Source organism: Podarcis melisellensis (genome assembly GCF_964234715.1).
Source record: "Podarcis melisellensis genome assembly, chromosome: 7".
NCBI lineage: Eukaryota > Metazoa > Chordata > Lepidosauria > Squamata > Lacertidae > Podarcis > Podarcis melisellensis.
The window spans coordinates 91,063,484-91,086,435 of NC_138539.1; the positions used below are offsets into that span (position 1 = coordinate 91,063,484).

The window sequence follows — 22,952 nt, forward strand, 5'->3', positions numbered from 1 at the left end:
ACAGGAACGAAAGGCCCCCATGATCGGCCCCTGGCAGCGCGGGACGGAGAGAGGAAGGCGGCGAGGGGGCTGCCCCCCAGGCGCCCCCTTGAAGAGGCTGCTCTCCGCGGGCGGGGCGGGCGCAGGCGCCCTCAGCTCCCTCGCCGGCCCGCTCCTCCTCCCCCCCCCCTCCGAAGCGGCCGAGGAGCAGCGGCCGAGACTGAGGAGGCCGCGGAAGCGGAAAGGCGCGCGCGGGGGGGGGGGTGTCCCTCCCTCAGCGCCTCATCCTGCACTCGCCCAGAGCTGCCCCGCCTCCCGCGCCCGAGAAGAAGAGGCGCGCGTGTTGGGCCCGCGAGGCGAAGGAAGGGCCGCCCCGGCAGGAGGCGACGGGCGAGGGAGGTCCGCGCTGCCCCCTCGGACCACTTCAGAGCCAGGGAAGCGGAGGTAAGAAAGAGGTGCGCCGGAAGCGTCGCCCTGGCCTTCTGGGAGGCGCCGTTCTGCCCGTTCCTTGTTCCCCTGGCAAATGGCTGCCTAATTTCCCCATCAGCTCCTCTTGCAGCTGGGATGTGGGAGCCCCGGGCTGGAGCTGCAGCTCTGCCCTAGAATTCCTGCTCAGATTTACAGAGCGTCCTGTGCACAAGATAGGGCGGACCTGCATTCCTATTCCCTGGCTACTGTACTACTACTATATAATAGTAGCAGTAGTATTTGTATGGTAGTAGTACTACTACTACTCGGGACGCGGGTGGCGCTGTGGGTTAAACCACAGAGCCTATTATTTGCCAATTGGAAGGTCGGGGGTTTGAATCCCCACGAGGGGATGAGCTCCTATTGCTCGGTCTCTGCTCCTGCCAACCTAGCAGTTCGAAAGCACGTCAAAGTGCAAGTAGATAAATAGGTACCGCTCCAGCAGGAGGGTAAATGGCATTTCCGTGCACTGCTCTGGTTCGCCAGAAGCGGCTTAGTCATGCTGGCCACATAACCCGGAAGCGGTACACCGGCTCCCTCGGCCAATAAAGTGAGATGAGCGCCACAACCCCAGAGTCGTCCGCGACTGAACCTAATGGTCAGGGGTCCCTTTACCTTTACTACTACTACTACTACTACTACTAAGCACTTGTGACCTGCCAACTTGGCCAGCTTGGGCCAGAGCCAGATGCTTTGCTAAAAGACTTACAGGATATTGGAGACTAGAATTTGTGTCCGTACCAATGGTCAGCTGTCTTATTAGAAGAGACTGTCTTACGGTTTGCAGAAGCAACTACCATTCTGGAAGTAGTTCGTGAAATTACTGACTGGGAAACTTGGGTATTTCCTGAAATTATAGGATCATTCAGAACTGTAGTGAGCAGTATTGCTCAGCCTTTGAACGGTGTTTAAATCTTAAACGTTTTGCTCAACAGCATGAGATATGTAAAATGTTTCTTATTTGCTAACCATGCCTGTCAGAGCAGTTTCCTATGAGCTTATGTATGTCATGTTCCCAGCTCCTGCCAACCTAGCAGTTCAAAAGCAAGTAGATAAATAGGTACTGCTGCGACAGGAAGGTAAACGGCATTTCCGTGCGCTTTGGTTTCCGTCATGGTGTCCCGTTGCACCAGAAGCAGTTTAGTCCTGCTGGCCACATGACCCAAAAAGCTGTCTGTGGACAAATGGTGGCTCCCTCAGCCTGAAAGCGAGATGAGCGCCACAACTCCATAGTTGGCTTTGACTGGACTTAACCACCCAGGGGTCCTTTACTTTTTTTACCTTTTAATGTTAAGACAACCTGTTGGCTCATGCTCAAAACAGGATATGATGCCAGAAACATGGAAAACTAATCATTTTTTCCTTAACAATAATTTATTTTGATTAAAGTGGCTACACTTTCACTGAACCACCATTTTTTCTCAGGCTGTGTTTTGGCAACATGCCACATTTATGTAATGGAAATATTAGTAACCTATCTCATGGGGTTGCTATAGTGGTCAGTGATATTCAGCATCATAGTATGAGTTATAGGCTTGAATTCAGTGGCAAGGAAAGCGCCACTGCACACATGACGGCCCTGGTGCAGGGCTTCTGCGGATGGCATTTGTTAGGTGGATCCTGCCCAATATGTTGTTCAGACACTTAGTTAAACTAATATAAGTGAAGCAGTGGAAAGCAATACTAGTCTTTTTCTTTCTTTTCTTTTTTTGCATTCCAGAAAGATTAGAACCCTGAGATGAAACCTCACCAAACAATTCCTTTTTTTAGAACATTGCGTGTTCAGTGTTACTGCTCTGTCCAGCAGCGTCATCTTCCTTTACTTGGTAAGAGAGCTACTTGTTGGACAAAACTGAATACTTTTCAGCACAGCTGGGATTTGTGGAATACAGTTGCCCCTATTGTAGCATTTAATAACTGGCCAAGGAAATATCACCAGACCTCAGGAACACTCTGGAACCTTGAAGCACTGCAAACGTATTTACAGACTTTAAGCCAAGAATACCAAAGAATGGAGAAATTGCTCAGTGATAGCTCAGTAAAAGAACACAGAAGAAGAGCTCTGAGCAAGAGACATGCTGAACTGTTCCCGCTTGCTGTGACATTTAAAGAAATTCAAGAGGCAGAAAAAGAACTTCAAGATTTGGAGATCCTTTGTTCAAGTAAGTTATGCGGCTCTTTTGCTTAGCTCACCTCCCCTGCCATCTTCAAGACCTTTTGCTTAAATTTCATCTAATAGAGCAATTGAACCCTGACATCCACCAACTCTCGGTAGCTTTCTCCTCACCTGTTGGCTTTACAAGCCATTCCAAGTCTCTCCCACTTTTTTCTCAAATTCATGGGTTCTTTAAGCGCAGCGTGCTTGGACCAGCAGCTATTTGCAGGATTCACTGAGGAAGTACTGCAGGAAGTACTTCTTTAAGAGTGTTTACAAAGATCTCTCAGTAAGGATCCCCTGGAGCAGGCATGTCCAACACATCAATTGCGATCGACCAGTCAGTCGCTGGATTGAGAGAGAGAAGCCCAGCGTGCTCTGACTGGCTCCTCAGAGAGAGAAAGGGCTGTTTTAGGGAGAGAGAGAGAAGCAGGGAAGAAGAATCATGGAGCAAGGAAGGAAGTAACTCAGAAGGGAAAGAGATACTGACTGGCTCATCAGATCTGTGTAAACTAATAAAAAATATAGTTTGACTTTTCTCACTTGTTTAGTTACTTGTCCATCTAGTAACTATTTGGATCTGTCATGATGATATCCAAACATAACTATGGTACAGTGGTACCTCGGTTTTCGAACAGCTTAGTTCCCGAACAACTTGGAACCCGAATGCTGCAAACCCAGAAGTAGGTTGTAGAGCAGTGGTGGTGGCTGGAGGTTTGTTCATCTCCTTCCTGCTGCCACTACCTGCCCTGCTCATTGAGACCAAAAAGTCTGGATGCTATCCTAAAGTTTGAAGAGCCACATGAAGATACGTAGCTTGCCCAGAAAAGCTGCTGTCCCTTTCCCCAGCAAACAGTGATAAAATATTTGACTAGGGCAATAATATTTTCCGCTTTCACCACCATCTTTTATGGGGAAGGAAAGAGCCTATTGTTTTCATTTAGTTCCTCCTCTCTCCTGTTGACCTACACACCCCTTCAATTTCATTTTTAGCAAAAGCCAAAACCCCTGCTTTCTTACGATTCTGATATTACGGTATTTTTCACTCCATAGGGCGCACCTAGTTTTCAGAGGGGGAAATCAAGGGGAAAATATGATTCCCCCCCCCGCCCAGCTCTGGGAGCAGCGGACAAGCTGCAGGCAGCCTGTGCGCTTCTCCCAGACCTTATTCCTGCTTTTGCGGGAGGTGGGGGAATTCCCCCACCTCCCACAAAAGCCCAGTTTGGGAAGAAGGGGACAGAAGTGTGCAGCCTGTGCGCTTCTCCCAGACCTTCTCCCTGCTTTTGCAGGAGGTGGGGGAATTTCCCCACCTCCCGCAGAAGCCTTGTGCTCTTTAAAGGGGCTGCGCGGCTTCTCCTGGCTTTTCTGGGAGGTGGGGGGATTCCCCCACCTTCCGCAAAACCGGCAGAAGCCGCGCGCTATTTAAAAGGGTTGCACGGCTTCTCCTGGCTTTTCTGGGAGGTGGGGGAATTCCCTCACCTCTCGCAAAAGCCCGCAGAAGCCGCACACTCTTTAAAGGGTGCGTGGCTCCTGTGGGCTTTTCTACGAGGTGGGAGAAGGGACTGATACAGCCAGTCAGTCCCTTCTCCCTCCCGGGGAAAAGCCCGCAAGAGTGCACGGAGCTGGAGTGCGGCTCTTGGGGGCTTTCCCCACCTGCCTCCCCCCTGCATTCGCCCCATAGGACGCACACACATTTTCCCTTGCTTTTTAGGAGGGAAAAAGTGCATCCTATAGAGTGAAAAATATGGTACATAATTCCATTTCAAGGTTTTCCCCGTGTCCTTCATGGCACACTGCCTCAAATGTCTTTAGATGAGCATGGATGCAAATTTGCCATCTAAGTCCAGGCTGGACCTTGATGGAAGAATGTAGCACATGTCTACAGGAACTATGTCAAGATGGTTCGCAGAACAACAAAGGACAAAAGTGAAATAAAATTTAATGAGGCAGATGCACCCAAACTGTTTGTTTTAACAAGATTACTGAATGTTTCCTTCTTCAACCACTTATCCCTAGAGCTAAACAGCCCAGAAGAGAAACCACTACTAGAACTTGCTCTAGAGGAAAAGGAGATTATTGACCAGAAGATCAGCGCTCTGTGTCGAAAGGTGAGCAGCGGACCATGGACGGATTTCCTGTTCCAGCAATCAGTTTGAATGGTGATATGTATGGAGAATAGTGTGCGCTAGACTCTTGTGTAGGAAAAACAAGGTTGTATCTTCCCATTTATCTCTCAATGCGGCCAGCAGCCTGGAGTTTTTTTCTAGGGAAAAGCGGTGCTGAAACTGTCCCCGCCCCCCGCAAGCCCTTCGATAGCGGGCTGCTGCTGCTGCTGTGCTCACAAGGATCAATTTCCAATTGTGCAGGTGCTGGGCTTAACTATGGGAGGGGGAGGGGGCAGCTATGGCCTGGGCTGGGGCTGGAGCCATCCAGCCTCTGAGGGGGGCAGAAAAAGAAGGGGAGACAGGTTCTCTGTAGGATACAGAGAGGTGTTGGCCTCTCACACTGGATACTCTTCAGAATCAGAAGCAAAAAGCATTTGAATCTGCAGTGTAGTACTGTGGTAGCCTGTGTTCTGAATATTTTCACAAAGCTTCCTAGTTTGTGAGAAACTGTACCTACACATAAACTTCTGGTTCACATTATGATACTGTGAATGAAAAAGTAGGTTATGTGTTCCTGTACATAAAACATTAGCGTGAACTTGCTCCTGAATATCAACCCCACCCACACAAAAAATGTGTGTTTTGTTTTTGCTTTCTAACTATTATCAGCATTGATAATATTTTCCACTTTGTACTTGTGAATTAAAAACCTATTTTTATTTTTCAGATTTTCCAGATCTTGATACCAAGAGAAAAATATGATGACAGTGGTGTATTGTTAGAAGTAACATCTGGCAGGACAACTGGAGGTCAGCAAAGTCACCACATAAAAACCACCCTCCTCCTAGTTATGGGGCTTTCCGTTTTTGTCAGTTGTTTTGTGTTAGAAATTAGATATTGATTTAACGAAGCTAAATTATGAGTGTTGGTGATGATGATCCACAGTCAGAGGCAGTGCTTCAGAATACCTGTTGCTGGAAATGACAGGAGGGGAGAGGGCTGCTCTTGGGCTCCAGTCCTGTTTGCAGGTTTCCCACAAGTTGGCCCCTGTGAGACCAGGGAGCTGGGCTAGGTGGCCCTGAGCCTGCTCATCTCCTTATGGCGACAGCATTCTGCACAGCACTGCTCATATTGACATTTCAGTAGCATTCAGAGAAAACTCTTGCATTTCAGGTGACATTTGTCAGCAATTTACCAAAGAGGTATTTGACATGTACCGGAGTTACGCTGATTACAAATGCTGGACCTTTGAGACTGTGAACTACACTCCAGCGGATTACGGTATGGCTGTAGGCTGTTATACTAGTCGCATAGATAACTTAAAAGATTGCCTTCACCCCTTTCCCCAACCTGTAATGTGTATTTAAAGGTGGGCTACACCATGCTGCTGCTCGTATTTTGGGAGACGACGTCTACAGGCATTTGAAATACGAAGGAGGGACTCACAGAGTACAGCGAATCCCTGAAACAGGATTATCTTCCAGAATGCAGCGGATCCATACTGGCACCATGTCCGTGATTGTCCTCCCTCAGCCAGATGAGGTATTCATTTCAGTCGGTGTCTCTTGCTGTGTAACTCCATAAATGCTAGTTTCTAAGTAGAATGTTTGTTAACTTGACCACAACACCACCTTACGTGATGTTCCGGGGGAAATAGCCATGCCCATACCTGCCTCATGAGATGGGCCTCTTGTGCATGTGTCTGTCTTTTTAGTAGGTTTCTGGTGCTACTTCAACTCTGCACAGGGAAGAAAAGCTGAGCTCTGGGCAAGCTGCATCCCACCAGTCTCCATGGGCCAGGCCAGCTTGCTTTACTCCCATTTCTCTTAGGCACAAGGGATAACGAGAGGGGTGTGGGGTACTGCGGCTCCCATTGTCCCTGGCCATTGGCCGCACTGGTTGAACTGGAGTTAGGAGCGAGCAGTGAGGTGACCAAGTTTGCTGATGATACGAAATTGTTCAGGACAGTTAATTCAAAAAGAGATTGAAAAGAGCTCCCAAAGGCCCACCTGTCAGTCAAGTGGCATCCCGAAGCCAGGACTGCAAAGCACCATGCAGGCAGGACCATGCTGTTAAAAATGGTTTTTATCTCCGTTTTAGCCGTGCATTTGGGAATCCAGCCCAATTGAACAAGTTCAGTTCCTGCAGGAAATTCCCCTTAGCTGATGTGGGAGGAGGTCCGTGGTGCCTCGGGCTGAGCACTGTGGGGCTGCTTCAAAGAGCAGCACAGAGTGCGCTACGACTCCTCTCTCCAGGTGCTACTTTGAAAGCACTCTCAGCCAAGGCTAGCATCCCCTTTCCCAAACATTAGGGAGGGTGACCCAGAAGTCAAAGCTTTGCCATGGACCTCCATGCTTGTGGGGTGGAGGAGAGGCGCTGCTTGCTTTGACAGTGTGTGCTGTCCCCAGAAAGGAACAGGGACGTGCGGCTAAGCTGAGTTCTGCAACTGCTCTGTGTGGCTTCTCCCAACTTCCCATTTTGGAGGCTGATAGGGTTGGGGCGGCTGCATTAAAGAGCAGCACTGGTGAGTGGGGGCAGTCTCCTATCTTCTCCAGCAAAGGAAAATGGTGCACTCAAGCCTTGCTCCATTGAAGGAACAAAATTGGCCGATCCCTTTAAGCTCCTTAAAGGGTGGATGGGCATGGCTTCCTCCAGACGGCCTGGCAGGCAAAATGGAGAGGTCTGGCCAGTCAGGTTTAACTCACAAGCCACAGCTTCCCCTCCCTGATGAAGAAGATACTTCTCCTCAACCAAACATAACCATACCAAACAAAAGCAAAAAAGGGATTTTTTTAAAAAATGCATGCAGCCCCAGCATGGCTTCTTTGGCAGTTCTTCTGATTCTCTGAATAGGGTGAAGGAAAAAAAAAAACCACACACACACAAACACCTTTGGGGGATGGATGCAGGCTTTCCTCATAAAATTCCGTGTAAGATAGTAAAATGTTCTCTCTCTCTCTCTCTCTCTCTCAAGGTGACAGTTAAAATAGATCCAAGAGATTTGCGTATAGATACATTTCGAGCCAAAGGGGCAGGAGGTCAGCATGTCAATACAACAGACAGTGCTGTTAGAATTGTACACATTCCCACAGGTAACCCTTGTATAGTTTGTTTTATCTTTGCTCCCCTTTTCACAGAAACATGCACATCAAATATATAGGAACCAGTATTCAATTTGTGATACGCAGGCTGTCTTCTGTGGCTATGCTAAAAAAGAGGACTGATGCAGATTCTTGGGGGAGAGTGCTCCTTAGAGGAGTGGATGGGGCAACCAGCCAGATGGGCAGGGTACAAATAAAATCATCACCACCATCTATTTATAATCTATTTGTATTCTCTGCTTCCTGTTCTTTAACCAGTTACAGATCCACAAGAGGGCCTGTTGCTTCATCCTGTAACTGCTAAGTTTTTTTTGCTGAGGGAGGGACTGTATCAAAAGCTTTTTTGAAAATCTCCTTATACAATGTCTGAAGGATCATCCCTATCCTTGTTGCCGCTGCCCGAGCCTCTCTTGCCCAGGTACAGTTGGGGGCGCACTTTAAGGCGGTGCACCGCCAGCCGCATCTCCACCTGCCCTTGCATGATGTCACATACGACATCTGGTGTGCTGTGGTTTGGGGGGAACAACCTCATAGGCCAAAGTGGAACACCTCCAGGGCCCAGAACAAGCTGCCAGCTGGAGATTCTTCAGCACTGTTTCCCTCCTTTCCTCAGACTCTCTTCCTGAGAAAATTGACCAAGGCATAAGGATCTGTCTAGATGTATTGTTTGTTGTAATGTAAATATATAGTAAATTACAAGAAAGGAGATTCTGACTAAACATCAGGAAGAACTTTCTGACAGTAAGAGCTGTTTGACAGTGGAACAGTCTCCCTCGGGAGGTGGTGGAGTCTCCTTCCTCAGAGGTTTTTAAGTGGATGTCAGATGGCCATCTGTCATGGATGCTTTAGCTGGGATTCCTGCATTGCAGGGGGTTGGACTAGAAGGGATTGGGTCCAACTCTACAATTCTGTGATTCTTTGATTCTGTTTTTCTGGAAACAATTTTTCTTGGATAATATTTTTTGTGATTATGCCAGAAAAATAGTTTTAAAATACATAAAATAAGAAGTTTATAGATGGGAACTTAAACTTCATAGCGTCTGTGTACATTTTTGTTTCTTGGAGCACAGGATTTTCCATTTTACCAAATGGGAGCAGTAGCCCTGCCTGGTCAGCTTAGCATGAATAATTTGCAAGACATGGTCACTTATTTCCAAAACTTATGCAGGCAGGGATTATCTGATGAAAGCTTTCTAAAAATTCTGAAGGGTTAACCACTGAGTGCCAAGAAGAGCGATCTCAGCAAATGAATAGAGAAACTGCTCTGCGGACCTTGAGAGACAAGCTGTACCAGCAGACCATAGAGAGAGAGCTGAGGCAGAGGCAGAGCGCCAGGAAACTGCAGGTGAGAAGATGGGCCACTGCTTCCCTTAGGTGCTCCCTGTGTGGAAAGGGGGGGGGGAGGGGACCTCTGCAATTGGCCTCACTCCGTAAGCAGGGGGTTTGTAGGCAGGAGGTTTTGGATTCAGCCTCTGACATCACCACAAAGCAGGTCTGAAGCTTGTCAGTGTTTAGTAATGGGTGACAATCACATTTAAATAAAAATCCAGGATACCTGAATTGATTTCTGTGGGACAGCATTCACTTCACCAGGAAAGGTTGGCATGCAATATGTGAGCAAACCAGTAATCTAGGCAATGGGTGCCCCCCCCCCGGCAACCTTCTTTTTGGGGGTCTAATACCTGGATTTCTCTCCCTGAGTTTCAGTCATTGCTATGACTTCATACATTGACTGAAGGCAGGACCAAATTAGTTTCTCACAAAACACATGAGATATCTGCATATTTTGCCTTATGGCTTGGTTCTACAAGTGCTAGAAAGTTTTTTTTAAAATAATGAAAACCAAGGATTGGGGGGATAATGGCCTGGGGAGGGTGGCTGCCTCTTGCTGCAGATGCCCAAGGATCAGGGCCTTTGAGCGACTTTGAATGCATTTTGCACTTGTATAATTGCAATAATTACAACTCGTCTCATAAGGTTATTATAATAAATTATCTATTATAAAGTACCTAGATTGAAAACAGTAAAGCTACAATGCAAAAGTAAATTAGATTTTAAGACCTGCATTCTTAATTGACACTTTGCATACAAAATAAGTACTATATTTTAATAGGCTTTATAGGTTATTATATGGCTTTTATTGTAATGTAATGTTCTTTTTCTGATTTTATTTTGTGCTTGTAGTCTCCTTTTGTAGCAAGTGACTAACAAATTGAATTAAACATAATAAATTCTCAAGTGTTGAAAAATGTGTAGACATTGATCAATAATAATAAATGCCGAGCTATTGAGACTATAGCAAAAATGTTTTAATTATTACATTTTTTAAATTGTGAAACAAAACAAAATGTTCTTTTGCAGTTGGGGACAAGAGCCCAGTCAGAGAGAATTCGCACATATAACTTCCACCAAGACCGAGTCACTGACCACAGGGTTACCTATGAAATCCGTGACATCAAGGTATTTGTCTCTTAAAGGGTTCTCCTATGTTGGCCTGGAGCCTCCATCTTCTCCAGTAATGCAAGACCCTGCAGCAGTGCATGGAGACCCTGTTGCCCGATACTCTTTTCACTGGGAGTTTTGCATGTTGCACTATTCAGCTTCAGCTCTTCCCCTTTACAGTGGCACTCAGAAGAGGCTGTGCAACAGTCCATTGTGGGAGGGGGGGGCGCTTCTGTTCGTGGCTCCAGCCATTGCATTCCTTCATGGGGAGGTGGTGGATGCCCCTTCCTTGGAGGTTTTTCATCCCCCCCCCAATAATATTTATTATTTTCAGTAGATAAACATAGTAAAAAAAGAAAAGATTAACAATAATAAAAACAAACAAAAAATAGGAGAAAAAAAGAAAATGATACATACAACATATTACCACTTAATTAATTAAAATTAAGTACCATCCATCTTCATAAACATAGTATTTGACTTCCTCGAATCTCTTCCATCTGAATTTCTTAGTAATTATATGTAGCAGTTTCCAATATCAGAATTTCAAAAAAACCATATCACAGTCCTAATCATATTACATAGCTTTCCTGGCTGACTGACCGAACCCAAAGGGTGCTCATCAATGGTTCCTCTTCATCCTGGAGAAGAGTGACTAGTGGGGTGCCACAGGGTTCTGTCTTGGGCCCGGTCTTATTCAACATCTTTATCAACGACTTGGATGATGGACTCAAGGGCATCCTGATCAAATTTGCAGATGACACCAAACTGGGAGGGGTGGCTAACACCCCAGAGGACAGGATCACACTTCAAAACGACCTTGACAGATTAGAGAACTGGGCCAAAACAAACAAGATGAATTTTAACAGGGAGAAATGTAAAGTATTGCACTTGGGCAAAAAAAAAAATGAGAGGCACAAATACAAGATGGGTGACACCTGGCTTGAGAGCAGTACATGTGAAAAGGATCTAGGAGTCTTGGTTGACCACAAACTTGACATGAGCCAACAGTGTGACGCGGCAGCTAAAAAAGCCAATGCAATTCTGGGCTGCATCAATAGGAGTATAGCATCTAGATCAAGGGAAGGAATAATGCCACTGTATTCTGCTCTGGTCAGACCTCACCTGGAGTACTGTGTCCAGTTCTGGGCACCACAGTTCAAGAAGGACACTGACAAACTGGAACGTGTCCAGAGGAGGGCAACCAAAATGGTCAAAGGCCTGGAAACGATGCCTTATGAGGAATGGCTAAGGGAGCTGGGCATGTTTTGTGGTCTTTTCCAACTCTATGATTCTATTCTATAATACATTTTCTTATTTATAAATTTAATTCCATTTTAATCCTAGGCCTAATTGTTTCTTTCAAGTGGTTACATATCTTTAATATTAAAATACTTATTCAAATAGTCTTTAAATTTCTTCCAGTCTTCTTGGTGTTCCTCTTCTTTCTGGTCATGTATTCTCCCGGTGAGGTCAGCCAGCTCCATAAACTCCATCATCTTCATCTGCCATTCTTGTACTGTTGGTATTTCTTGTGTTTTCCATTTTTTGGCTAATAAAATCCATGCAGCAGTTGTGGCATACAAAAATAATTTTACATCTTTTTTGGGCACTTCAGAACCTGTTATTCCAAGGAGAAAGCCTTCTGGTTTCTTCATAAATGTATATTTCATAATTTTTTTAAAAAAATTCATTATAATTTTTTCCCCAGAAGTCTTTTACCTTGGAGCAAGTCCACCACATATGATAAAAAGTACCTTCCTTTTCTTTACATTTCCAGTATAAATTATCACAATTGTGGTAGATCTTCACCAGTTTAACAGTACCATCATTTTCGTAATATTTTCCTTAAACATTGTACATGCAGTAAACTTAACCCCTTTCTTCCAAAGTCTCTCCCAGTCCTCCATCATTATATTATGTCCCACATCTTGTGGCCAATCAATCATAACCGATTTTACTTGCTCATCTTTTGTATGCTACTCCAATAACAAACTATACATTTTAGACAAATTTTTAACATTAGTATCTAACAACTCCGTTTCCAGTTTGGTTTTTTCCAATTGCAAAACCTTTTTTCTTATCAATCTTAAATAATTCATTAAGTTGGTAATATTGAAGCCAATTTACTTTGTCTTTGATTTGTTCAAATGATTTTAACTTAAATCCCTCCACGTCTTCAACCAATAAATCTGACTATCTCAACCATTTATATTAAGCTTTTTTTGTGCCTGCGCTTCCATTGGTGAAATCCATTTGGGTGTTTTTCTTACCAAAAGATCCTGATATCTAGACCAAACATTTAAAAGTGCTTTCCTAATTATATGATTTTTAAAGCCACTATGGGCCTTTATTTTATCATACCAAAGATATGCATGCCAGTCAAACCTATTATCCAATCCTTCTAGGTCCAAAATGTCCTCATTTTCTAAATTGATCCAATCTTTAATCCAGCAGAAGGCTGCAGCCTCAAATATATATCTTTAAATCAGGTAGGGAAAAGCCTCCTCTTTCTTTTGAATCTGTAAGTAATTTATTCTTAATTCTTGTTTTTTTCCCTTGCCAGATAAATTTGGACAGGGCCTTCTGCCATTCTTTAAAGCATTTGACATTATCAATAATAGGTAAAGTTTGAAATAGAAACAGCATTTTCGGCAATACATTCATCTTAACCACCGATATTCGTCCCATAAGTGAAAATTTTAAGTTTGATCAAATCTCTAAATCTCTTTTTATTTCATTCCATAAAGGTAAAAGGTAAAGGTACCCCTGCCCGTACGGGCCAGTCTTGACAGACTCTGGGGTTGTGCGCCCATCTCACTTAAGAGGCCAGGGGCCAGCGCTGTCCGGAGACACTTCCGGGTCACGTGGCCAGCGTGACATCGCTGCTCTGGTGAGCCAGAGCTGCACACGGAAACGCCGTTTACCTTCCCGCTGGTAAGCGGTCCCTATTTATCTACTTGCACCCGGAGGTGCTTTCGAACTGCTAGGTTGGCAGGCGCTGGGACCGAGCAGCGGGAGCGCACCCCGCCGCAGGGATTCGAACCGCCGACCTTTCGATCGGCAAGTCCTAGGCGCTGAGGCTTTAACCCACAGCGCCACCTGCGTCCCTATTTCATTCCATACTTTCTCATAATTATCTTTACACAAATTCAAATTCTTAGCCGTTAAATTCACACCCAAGTATTTAACCTTCTTCATAAATGCTAGGCCTGTTTTTTCTATAAGGGTTTTTCTTTCATCTTTATCTAAGTTTTTATCGATTACCGTATTTTTCGCCCCATAGGGCGCACCGGCCCATAGGGCGCACCTAGTTTTGGGGGGAATTTCCCCCCCTTTATTTCCCCCCCAAAACCAGGTCAGGGAGTCCAAACCAGGTCGGGGAACAGCAGGATAGTGGCGCTGCGCCTCCCCGCTGTCCCCCAAGCTTGTGGGGCTGCCTGATATCTGCACGAAGATATCTGCCCGATATCTGCTATCCACAAGCCTTGGGAGCCCGACGGGAACTCCTGCGGAGCTCCCAAGGCTTGCAGAGAACTTCCTGAAGCCTGGAGAGCGAGAGCCTGCATTCGCCCCATAGGATGCACACACATTTCCCCTTCATTTTTGGAGGGGGAAAAGTGTGTCCTATAGGGCGAAAAATACGGTACTTTGGTTTTGTTCTTGTTTAATTTAAAACCAGCCAGCTGCCCATACTCCTGTATCATCTCCAGTGCTTTTACTGCACTGGTCTCTGGATCCTGTAAAGTTAGAACCAAATCATCAGCAAAGGCTTTTAATTTATATTGTTTCAAACCCACTACGATCCCCTTGACCTTCTCTTCTTTTCTCAAACTGTTCAGCAAGACCTCCAGGACCACAATAAATAATAGAGGGGAAAGTGGGCACCCTTGCCTGATTCCTTTCTCAATTTTAATTTCTTCCGATACCATTCCTTGGAGGTTTTTAAGCAGATACCATTCCTTGGATGGCCCCCGGTCAGGGGGCTGGACTAGAGGACCCTGGAGCCCTTCCAACTCTCCTGTTCTATGATGCTGCAATTCCATGCCTGCTGAGCATGCTTTGTCTTCAGGGGCCTGTGGCTTTGGCTTTTCTTCATTTGGGGATCTTTGGAGTATGTGTCTTATGCCTAAAATCTTTTGTTTATTCTATTGATGTTTGTGGACAGCTGTCTCTTCTGTCCCTGGGTACATTTTAAAACAGCTTTATAATAGTGAGCCAGGAAATGAATTATACAGACAATGAGATGCTTATTTCTATCTTTTTATACCTGTGTTCTTCTTCCTTCCTCCTCTTCCTGCTGCTCCATCCCATTCTCCCTCACACTCAGTTGCCAGCTTTTTCTCTTCTCTTTCAGCCAGTGTCCCATGCCACCCAAGTCCTTACGGAGCGGTTTTTGTGGTTTCCTCTCAGGGATTTTTTCACAAGAATTTTCCAGAATCTGCAGATTTCAGATTCTCATAAATCTGTTGGTAACTTCTCTCATGTATGTTAGTGGTGCCATTTTTGGCTACAGCTTTGTAGGCAAAGGAGAACTTGAATCTGACATAGAAGGGGTGTTATAATTAATGTGGCCGAAAACAACTTCACAAGTAGACCATGAAGATTATACATGCCCATATGCTGCTTACTGATGTAATCCAAACTCATGTTGATCCTTTCAGTCCACAGTAACGTGTTTCATTTCCCCCCATCTTTTAATAGGAATTCTTAAGTGGGAAGAAGCTCCTGGATGAACTAATCAGCAAACTCTTAGAGGCTGCAGAGATGGAATCTCTGATGGAACATTTGGAAAACAATTTAAAATCTCTGCAAGCAGACTCCTGACTTGAAAAGTGTAATGGATGCAAATGCTTTTAATTGGCTTGCAAAATTTAACAAACCTCACAGAAGTATGAGTGCTGTTCTGCATTTTAATATTTCATTATCACTGTCGCTGACTTTATGGCTGTGACCTAAACAAATGGCATATAAAAGCATGTAGAACTTCATGCAGAGACAAAGGTTTGTCTGGTGCTTTATTTCAGGCTCCATAGTTGCTCTGACAAATCATACAAATAAAATTTTCAAAGGGATGGGTGCAGCTTGACTAATCAGACTGGCAAACACACACACTTATCCATGGAAGACGCAACTCAGTTTTCAAGCTGTTGAGACACAGCTTCCAGGGAAGAGCTAGCGTGTTAGCCCGTATAATCGGCAACATGTAGTGTGCAGAAAATGGGAAATCAGTCAAGTAGGCATCATACTGATGACTTCCAGGAAACATGGTGGACTGAAGAAAGCTCTCCTGGAGACTCCTGCACCACCTGAGAAAACCCAGGCCCTCCATGTGCAGGATAGTGCAGAGCAGCAGCCGCTTGGAATGAAAAAGAGGGAGAGAAAACCACACCGTCCCCAGGGAAGCAGCAGGGAGATCACCACGCAAGGGAACCTCTCCGGGTCTCGGCACAAGCTTCTTCTCCAGCTTCCATGTGGAGGCAGGTAGACTCTCCCTGACATGCCCCCCCCCCAGCACAAGACACAGCAACCCGACCCCGCCCATGGAGAAATTACATCCCAGAGAGAGAGGACTTTAAGAAACTACGTGACTGAGAGTCCGCTGGTGGCACTGCAACTGCAAGCAATCAACAGCAGCCAAGCATTCCCTCTGATCTCTTGCTCTGCCAGCAAAACTAAGTGTCCCATCCACGTGACGCTGACGGAAAAGCACCGCCCATATACCTCATAAGGAATGAAAGTTTACTGCCCCCGTTCTCTTTCTCTGTTATCTTCCCAGTTCTCTTTCCCACTCAGCCCCACATTGCTTACAACAAATAGGTCACTATTGGACCCATATGAAGGACTCTGTGACTTGAAAACAGAGACACTAAAGGTACTTTTGTAAGTCATGGAAAATCTTTTAATGAAAACATTTTTTAAAAAAGGTCTGCATCATACCACGTGTCTGTGTGACAAGAGTCTTTTAAACAAGTCAAATCCAGGTGATCAAAAACTCATTTCCAAAGTAGTTAACATCTATTCCATCTTGTAACTTTTTAGGCCTTTTCTGGTTTATTTATATTGTCTTAAGATTCAGAATCACAAAATGATTATGATTATTTTACATTTCAAAAGTGGGAAAAAGTGATAGTCTCACAAATACACTATCAACAATAGTATATAATTAGGAGAACTAATCTCAGTCATGAAGGAGCATGAAATCATTACAGATATTCTAGATTCATACGTTAAAGTCCAAAGAAAAGTAAATACAGTAACTGATTTATTTTTTTAAGATTTTCTAAGCTGCTTAAAACCTAATCTGTACTAAATTCTTTATTTTGTGAAAGCCTAGAGATGTTGTGCTGTTGACTTCAGCAGGAGTCACAGTTCAGCCTAGCTCTGCCGTCATGGAGCTGAACACTCCTAGGTGTATTTGCGACTAAGCTCGTTAATTTTCATAAACCCTTCTTTGTTGTTAATAGTCTTGTACACAGTGACGAGAAAGGGAAAAGCAGACGGTAACTCCACCCGCCTGCTCAGTTTCTGGTGTCCCCAGTGAAGACACCGAAGCTTGTCTGCCAGGTCTTTCCTTCCTGACCTTTCTAGAGCATCCTGAAGCAGTTTGGTCTTGTTAAGTTTGTGCCATGATTGTTCGTACCTGTGTGTAAAGGGGGGAGAGGAGGGTTCATAGTGGTTACCAAAGGCTCCAAAGCCATTTGGATAGTCTTCAAAAGTGCTGAACCCAAGTAACAATTGCTCTGGCATTTCATCTGTACTTTAACATATCATTTCCTAAGGCTAATGGCAGATAGACTGGTGCACAAGCGCATTTCTTGTATAGTCAGCTCTGGCCAGAGGCATACGTGCATTAGCTGCATCTTGATAGGACTACTGTAATGCTCTCCTTGTGGGTCTGTCCTTGAAAACTACTTTGGTTGGTACAAAATGCAGCTGCTAAGATCTTGACTGGGGCAGGAGTTGGGACTTTCATTAGTTGCCAGTTCATTTCCAGGTTCAAGTCATGGCACTTCAATTACTGAAGGACCAGCCCTTGCGGTGGCGTGGCAAGACACCAACCGGGCATTGGCCTCAGCTAATTAAAAAGACTTGACCGAGTCCTTGAGGCAAAACTGGATGAGTAACTCAAGGTGGAATCAACATCATCTCATTGCCCTGGGCTGATCTTAGACCAGTGCTTGTTCTAAGCAGCAGGGTTTGATCATTTTTAAAGAGAGAGTACTTGCAAAAGAGAATAATTGATTGTGGAATATTTTGTGTGTATCACATTAATTGCAATCCATGCTTGCCTCTTCCTCTACACAGGTGGCAGAGAGGCTACATCGGTGACCAGCATTTATTTAATTTGTTGAAAGCCACCCAGAGTGGCTGGGGCAACGCAGTCAGATGGCAGCATACATGTTGCTGTTGTGAATTCTATCTTTTTAGCCATTATCTCTGAGGAGCCATTGTTTCTGTGAAGAAAATGCAAAAATCATGCTCAAGACTAAAATAAAGGATATTTACCCTCTGCTCTGACCTACTTACCAATGCTCCAGCATTTTCTGGGCTTGAGCTGTCTTTTTTGTGGTAGCTGCACGAAAGTGGTTTATCTCCACACGACTGAATCCCAGTTCAGAGGCTACCGTGGTCCATTCAAAACCCAGTTGCTTGCCCAGTTCTTGCACTGATTTGAGGTTAATGACAGCATCCTATTGAATTTATATTTGTGTTATTAATTCAGAGGGCGTTCTTTTCTGGACATATTGAGGGACCTGTTAAACCAGTTTTGTACAGTGCAATCTACATAGATTTTGCTACAGAAACAAATGACTATATTATTAATCATCACCATCTTAGAGCGATTACACCAGATTCTACTTATATTGCTACTTTCCTTCTTTCTCGCCTATACTGTATACCAGGCATAGGCAAACTTGGCCCTCCAGATGTTTTGGGACTACAACTCTCATCATGCCTACCTAACAGGACCAGTGGTCAGGGATGATGGGAATTGTAGTCTCAAAACATCTGGAGGGCCAAGTTTGCCTATGCCTGGTGTATGGTGTAATTACTTTCTCTTTTACATGGGCTTTCCCCCCGGGATATTGTTCTGCGTAGGTACAACGAAACTAGGTATGCAAATAGATTAGTTTTTGATGGCATAACACCATAGCCATATTTCACTCAACACCAAATGGTAATTGGGAACGGCTGCCTTAGTTTCCATTTCTTTAATGCAGAAAAAGTCTTTCTGCCAGCAGCCATATCACATTAACCCCCAAGGTCTTGAAAAGGGTTGCAATTAGGCAACTGTGTTTCAAAATGTGAAGAAAGCATGCAAATATGTGTCCTTACTCATGATGCAGGTCAAGTGGTATGTTCACAGAAAAAATAGGCATGCCTTTAACAAAAAAGAGGACTGTTGAGCAACACACATTTAAGATGTCCCGTGGCATCTTAAATTATTACTTATGTATTACCAAAACTTACCATCAAATGAGCAGTTTAATTCTTTTGGTTCCTAGACAAATACACTTGTGGGGCCTCTTGTTTCAGTGGGTACAGGTGGGTATATCTGCTCATAGCTGGGCAATCATTTGGCCATTCTTTGAATATTTGTTTGACCTCTCACTGTACCATCAGTGTTTAGGTTTGAAGCTGGTGGGAAATGCCAATCAAGGGAATCTTTGTATGCCTAATAGAAAGTTACTGATAGGTTGCCTTCCTGACAGCAGAAGGAAAGCAGGGCTGCAGCTTCCCTTTTGGTCGTACTTAAAGCAAGTTGCTTGTGGGAGGCAAAAAGGCACCAGAAACACAGATAATAGCATTATCTTTTTCTCATCTGTTATCATTCATCATTTTGTCCGTTTTAAGACTTTCGTTGACTCAATCACAAAATATAAGACAGGGTTGCATGACAAACCAGGTTATGAAGTCCCACCTCACACTTCGAAATCTGATTTTTAAAGACAAGCCTCCTATGATTGCTGGAAAAGATGTACAAGTGAACAACCGTGTGATCAGGAACTGTGCATGCAAAGTATTGAACTCACTTTCTGAAGCTAGAAGTGCTTGTGTATGATTCAGAATAAGCAGTCTGAAGAAAAGTCAAAAGGTCAGCTTACCTCCTGGGCTTTATTTGGCATTCTGTTTCACACTTGTCAACTCCTTTATTTTTAGTAAATCTGTTGGGATGGTAGAAAATGTTTTCCCCCACTAAATAATAGTAGTACTTCTTTCAATAATTATTTTGCACTATTTTCATTATCATTTGAGTAATTAATCTTGTGACCCAAGCCTGTGTAATTTATTCTATAAATGAGTCTACTGATAATTTGATAATATTTCTATGAAAAATATAATTGGATCAACTCTTTAGTGATTGGTAGAGCATTTATTCACTCTTTACAATTGGAGTCAGTATGAGGGAACAGATTATAATTTTTGTTTTGTCTGTTGGTACTTTAATTCAGATTCCCAGCTACTCTTGGCAACCCAAAGCATGTTTTCCCTGAACTCAGCCTCATTATTTGCAAACTTCTAGTTAGTGTGCAAAGGTTTACAACCTGGGAACCTAAGTAAAAACATCTCCAGTATATATTACCTGACAGAATTGCTGTGAGAACTGTAACACTATAAATATTGTATATATTTTTTTGTCTGAGTATATGCAAGGCAGCATACAAAGTTAAAAAGATATAACAGAATATGCTAAAACACGTTTTTAAATAACAGTAGCAAACAGACCCCATAGTAAATTATTGTTAACAATTATTCATAATCTCCCAATAGCCATTAAAACTCTACTTGCTTATGAAAGTACATTTTAGTCAACAAAGCTGCTTTCTGACATACCTTGTTTCTGTGTTTTATTAAATAATTGCTCTTCTTCCTATTATACAACTTCTTGTTAAATACATATATTTTAAAATACTAGTTTCTGTGCTATTTTGAGCAGTTGGTATGCTAAAATATTACTTAAAATATTACGTTTCTGAGGTACCTTTGCAAAAGAAGTACCTAATGAAAACTGATTTAAGTTAAGAGAACTCTTTGAATATACTCTTGCATGTTGCTAGGCAGCAACTGCAACATGCACTCCTGTTAAAATAGTTAATTTTTAAAATGCTTAACTGAGAACTGTTTGTTACTTGTGATAGGTACATCCAAAGAAGTTATTTCCTCAAAACCCTTCTTGAATAGCCTTTTTAGCTCCACTACAGAATAATTTGAGTCGTGCAGCTCCAAAGAACACATTGTTTTATTAGAGACTGAGGGTCACCATTGCTTTCCCCATTTAAAACACAGCTGCCGCCGGTGGCCATTACAACTGTTGGGGTGGGAAGTGGGAAGCCCAACAGTTCAGTTGGAGCCAGAGTCAAAGGCAGGCAGAGCCAAGCAAGGTGAGTTTTCTCCCCATCCTCCCTGGGGAAGTTCTACTAGGGCAACAGGAGTAGGAAGCTCTCAGGCAAACAAAAGGATGACTTGGTATGGGGAACAGGAGGGCAACAGGAGAAGGAAGCTCTCTTTTTTATATATATATATGTATAATTTTTTATTGGTTTTTCAACACAAAAACAAAACAACACACAATACATAGACAAACAAAACATATAAACATGTATAATTTCAAAACCTCTTTTTCATAAACCTTACTTCCCAGACTTCCCCTTACCTCCCCTTTTCTGCATCCCTGTTTTGAAATTTTTTCAACAACCCCTCACACCAATTGTCTAATTACTTATTTTCTTTTTTAGCTTCTTCTCATACTTAATCAATAACAGCTGTAATTCTATATTTTCCCTTGACATTTTAGCACTCATTAATTTTACAACAGTTCTTAAGATATACTTTAAATTTCTTCCAATCTTCTTCCACCGTCTCTTTTTCTTGGTCACGGATTCTGCCGGTCATCTCCGCAAGTCCCATATAGTCAATCACCTTCGTCTGCCATTCTTCCAGCGTGGGTAATTCTTGCGTCTTCCAGTACTTTGCTAAAAGAATCCTTGCTGCTGTGGTGGCATACATAAAAAACGTCCTATCCTTCTTAGACACCACTTGGCCGACTATGCCCAGGAGAAATGCCTCTGGTTTCTTATGAAATGTACATTTAAGTACCTTCTTAATTTCGTTATAAATCATTTCCCAGAAGGCCTTAATCCTCGGGCAAGTCCACCAAAGGTGGTAGAAGGTACCTTCAGTCTCATTACATTTCCAACATTTATTATTGGGCAAATGATAAATTTTTGCAAGCTTGACTGGGGTCATGTACCACCTGTAAATCATTTTCATAATATTTTCTCTTAAGGCAATACATGCCGTAAATTTTATACCGGTGGTCCATAACTGTTCCCAGTCAGCAAACATAATATCATGACCAATGTCTTGTGCCCACTTAATCATAGCTGATTTAACTGTCTCATCTAATGTATTCCATTTCAACAGCAGGTTATACATTCTTGACAAATTCTTAGTATTGGGTTCTAACAGTTCTGTTTCTAGTTTTGATCTCTCCACCTGGAAGCCAATTTTCCTGTCTTGTTTGAACACTTCCATTATTTGATGGTAATGAAGCCAATCTCGTACTTTAGACTTCATTTTCTCATAGTTCTGTAATTTGATTTTTCCACTCTCTTGCTCCAAAATTTCACAATATTTTGGCCATTTGGATTCCATATTAAGTTTTTTCACCTCCTTAGCTTCCATTGGTGACAACCACCTAGGGGTTTTATTTTCCAACAAATCTTTATATCGAATCCAAACATTATATAGTGCTTTCCTGACAATATGGTTTTTAAATCCTTTATGAGTTTTTACCTTGTCATACCATATATATGCATGCCAACCGAATCTATTATCAAACCCTTCCAAATCCAAAATGTCTGTGTTCTCAAGAAGTAGCCAGTCTTTCAACCAGCAGAAAGCTGCCGATTCATAGTACAGTTTTAAGTCCGGTAGGGCAAACCCCCCTCTGTCTTTTGCATCAGTTAATATCTTGAATTTTATTCTGGGCTTTTTGCCCTGCCAGACAAATTTAGATATATCTTTCTGCCACTTCTTGAAACAGTCCATTCTATCCACAATCTGTAATGTTTGAAACAAAAATAACATTCTAGGCAATACATTCATCTTAATTACAGCAATTCGGCCTAACAAGGAAAGTCTCAAATTTGACCATATTTCTAGATCTTTCTTTACCTCTGTCCAACATTTATCATAGTTATCTTTAAATAGGTTCACATTCTTAGATGTCATGTTAATCCCCAAATATTTCACTTTCTTTGCCACCATTAATCCAGTTTCACTTTGAAATCTCTCTTTTTCAGCATTTGTTTTTTGCTTGTTCAACTTAAATCCTGCTACATGACCAAAAACTTGAATTAGTTCTAAAACTCTTTTCGTACTAGTGTCTGGCTGTTGTAAAGTTAATACTAAGTCATCTGCAAAGGCCCTCAGTTTGTATTGTTTAGCTCCGACCTGAATTCCTTTAACCAGCTGGTCCCCCCTGATCATATTTAACAAAACCTCCAAGACAGATATAAAAAGTAGTGGGGATATTGGGCACCCCTGTCGTGTCCCTTTATCTATAGGAAGTTCTTCACTAACCACATTGTTTACAATTAACTTTGCTTTTTGTTCAGAATATATTGCACCTATACCATTTTCAAACCTTTGGCCTACCCCCATCCCATGGAGATTCTTCTTCATAAAACTCCA

At 43.2% G+C, this 22,952-nt stretch overlaps 2 protein-coding genes and 1 long non-coding RNA gene across 4 annotated transcripts in view; 1 reads left to right on the forward strand and 2 right to left on the reverse strand.

Annotated features, from left to right (window-relative positions):
• LOC309373639 overlaps positions 1 to 4,601 on the reverse strand; it is a 101,210-nt gene extending 96,609 nt beyond the window's left edge. The window contains exons 1-2 of the long non-coding RNA XR_014170119.1: positions 4,082 to 4,601; positions 3,475 to 3,806 (exon numbers count right to left, since the gene is read on the reverse strand). This is a non-coding gene — a long non-coding RNA (uncharacterized lncRNA). The remainder of the gene's footprint in view (positions 1 to 3,474; positions 3,807 to 4,081) is intronic.
• Positions 271 to 15,253, forward strand: MTRF1 (mitochondrial translation release factor 1). Its single transcript, XM_081917864.1, has 10 exons — positions 271 to 423; positions 2,168 to 2,609; positions 4,619 to 4,710; positions 5,435 to 5,516; positions 5,881 to 5,988; positions 6,077 to 6,249; positions 7,682 to 7,799; positions 9,017 to 9,153; positions 10,170 to 10,268; positions 14,955 to 15,253. Exons 2-10 carry the CDS (start codon positions 2,186 to 2,188, stop codon positions 15,075 to 15,077), a joined length of 1,356 nt encoding a protein of 451 aa, XP_081773990.1. The 5' UTR covers positions 271 to 423; positions 2,168 to 2,185; the 3' UTR covers positions 15,078 to 15,253.
• Positions 15,254 to 16,129: 876 nt separating this feature from the next.
• Positions 16,130 to 20,266, reverse strand: LOC309373596 (uncharacterized protein). 2 transcript variants are annotated; one of them, XM_081917947.1, is made up of 4 exons: positions 20,091 to 20,266; positions 19,361 to 19,420; positions 17,781 to 17,944; positions 16,130 to 16,893 (listed from the first exon to the last, which is right to left on the reverse strand). In XM_081917947.1, exons 2-4 carry the CDS (start codon positions 19,379 to 19,381, stop codon positions 16,659 to 16,661), a joined length of 420 nt encoding a protein of 139 aa, XP_081774073.1. In that variant the 5' UTR covers positions 19,382 to 19,420; positions 20,091 to 20,266; the 3' UTR covers positions 16,130 to 16,658. The 2 variants fall into 2 exon arrangements, with proteins under 2 accessions (XP_081774073.1, XP_081774072.1); XM_081917946.1 differs by having other exon boundaries at positions 19,361 to 20,266.
• Between the last annotated feature and the right edge of the window lie 2,686 nt (positions 20,267 to 22,952).

Excerpts from the sequence above, each read along its gene's own strand:
- LOC309373596 (XM_081917947.1), bottom strand. The coding sequence starts at position 19,381 with ATGCCAAATAAAGCCCAGGAG. Across the intron at positions 17,945-19,360 it reads TGCCAAATAAAGCCCAGGAG|GATGCTGTCATTAACCTCAA; the intron begins GTAAGCTGACCT and ends TAAATTCAATAG. Across the intron at positions 16,894-17,780 it reads CAGAAAATGCTGGAGCATTG|GTACGAACAATCATGGCACA; the intron begins GTAAGTAGGTCA and ends CTTTACACACAG.
- MTRF1 (XM_081917864.1), top strand. The coding sequence starts at position 2,186 with ATGAAACCTCACCAAACAATTCCTTTTTTTAGAACATTGCGTGTTCAG. Across the intron at positions 5,517-5,880 it reads ATCTGGCAGGACAACTGGAG|GTGACATTTGTCAGCAATTT; the intron begins GTCAGCAAAGTC and ends CTTGCATTTCAG. Across the intron at positions 5,989-6,076 it reads CTACACTCCAGCGGATTACG|GTGGGCTACACCATGCTGCT; the intron begins GTATGGCTGTAG and ends GTGTATTTAAAG.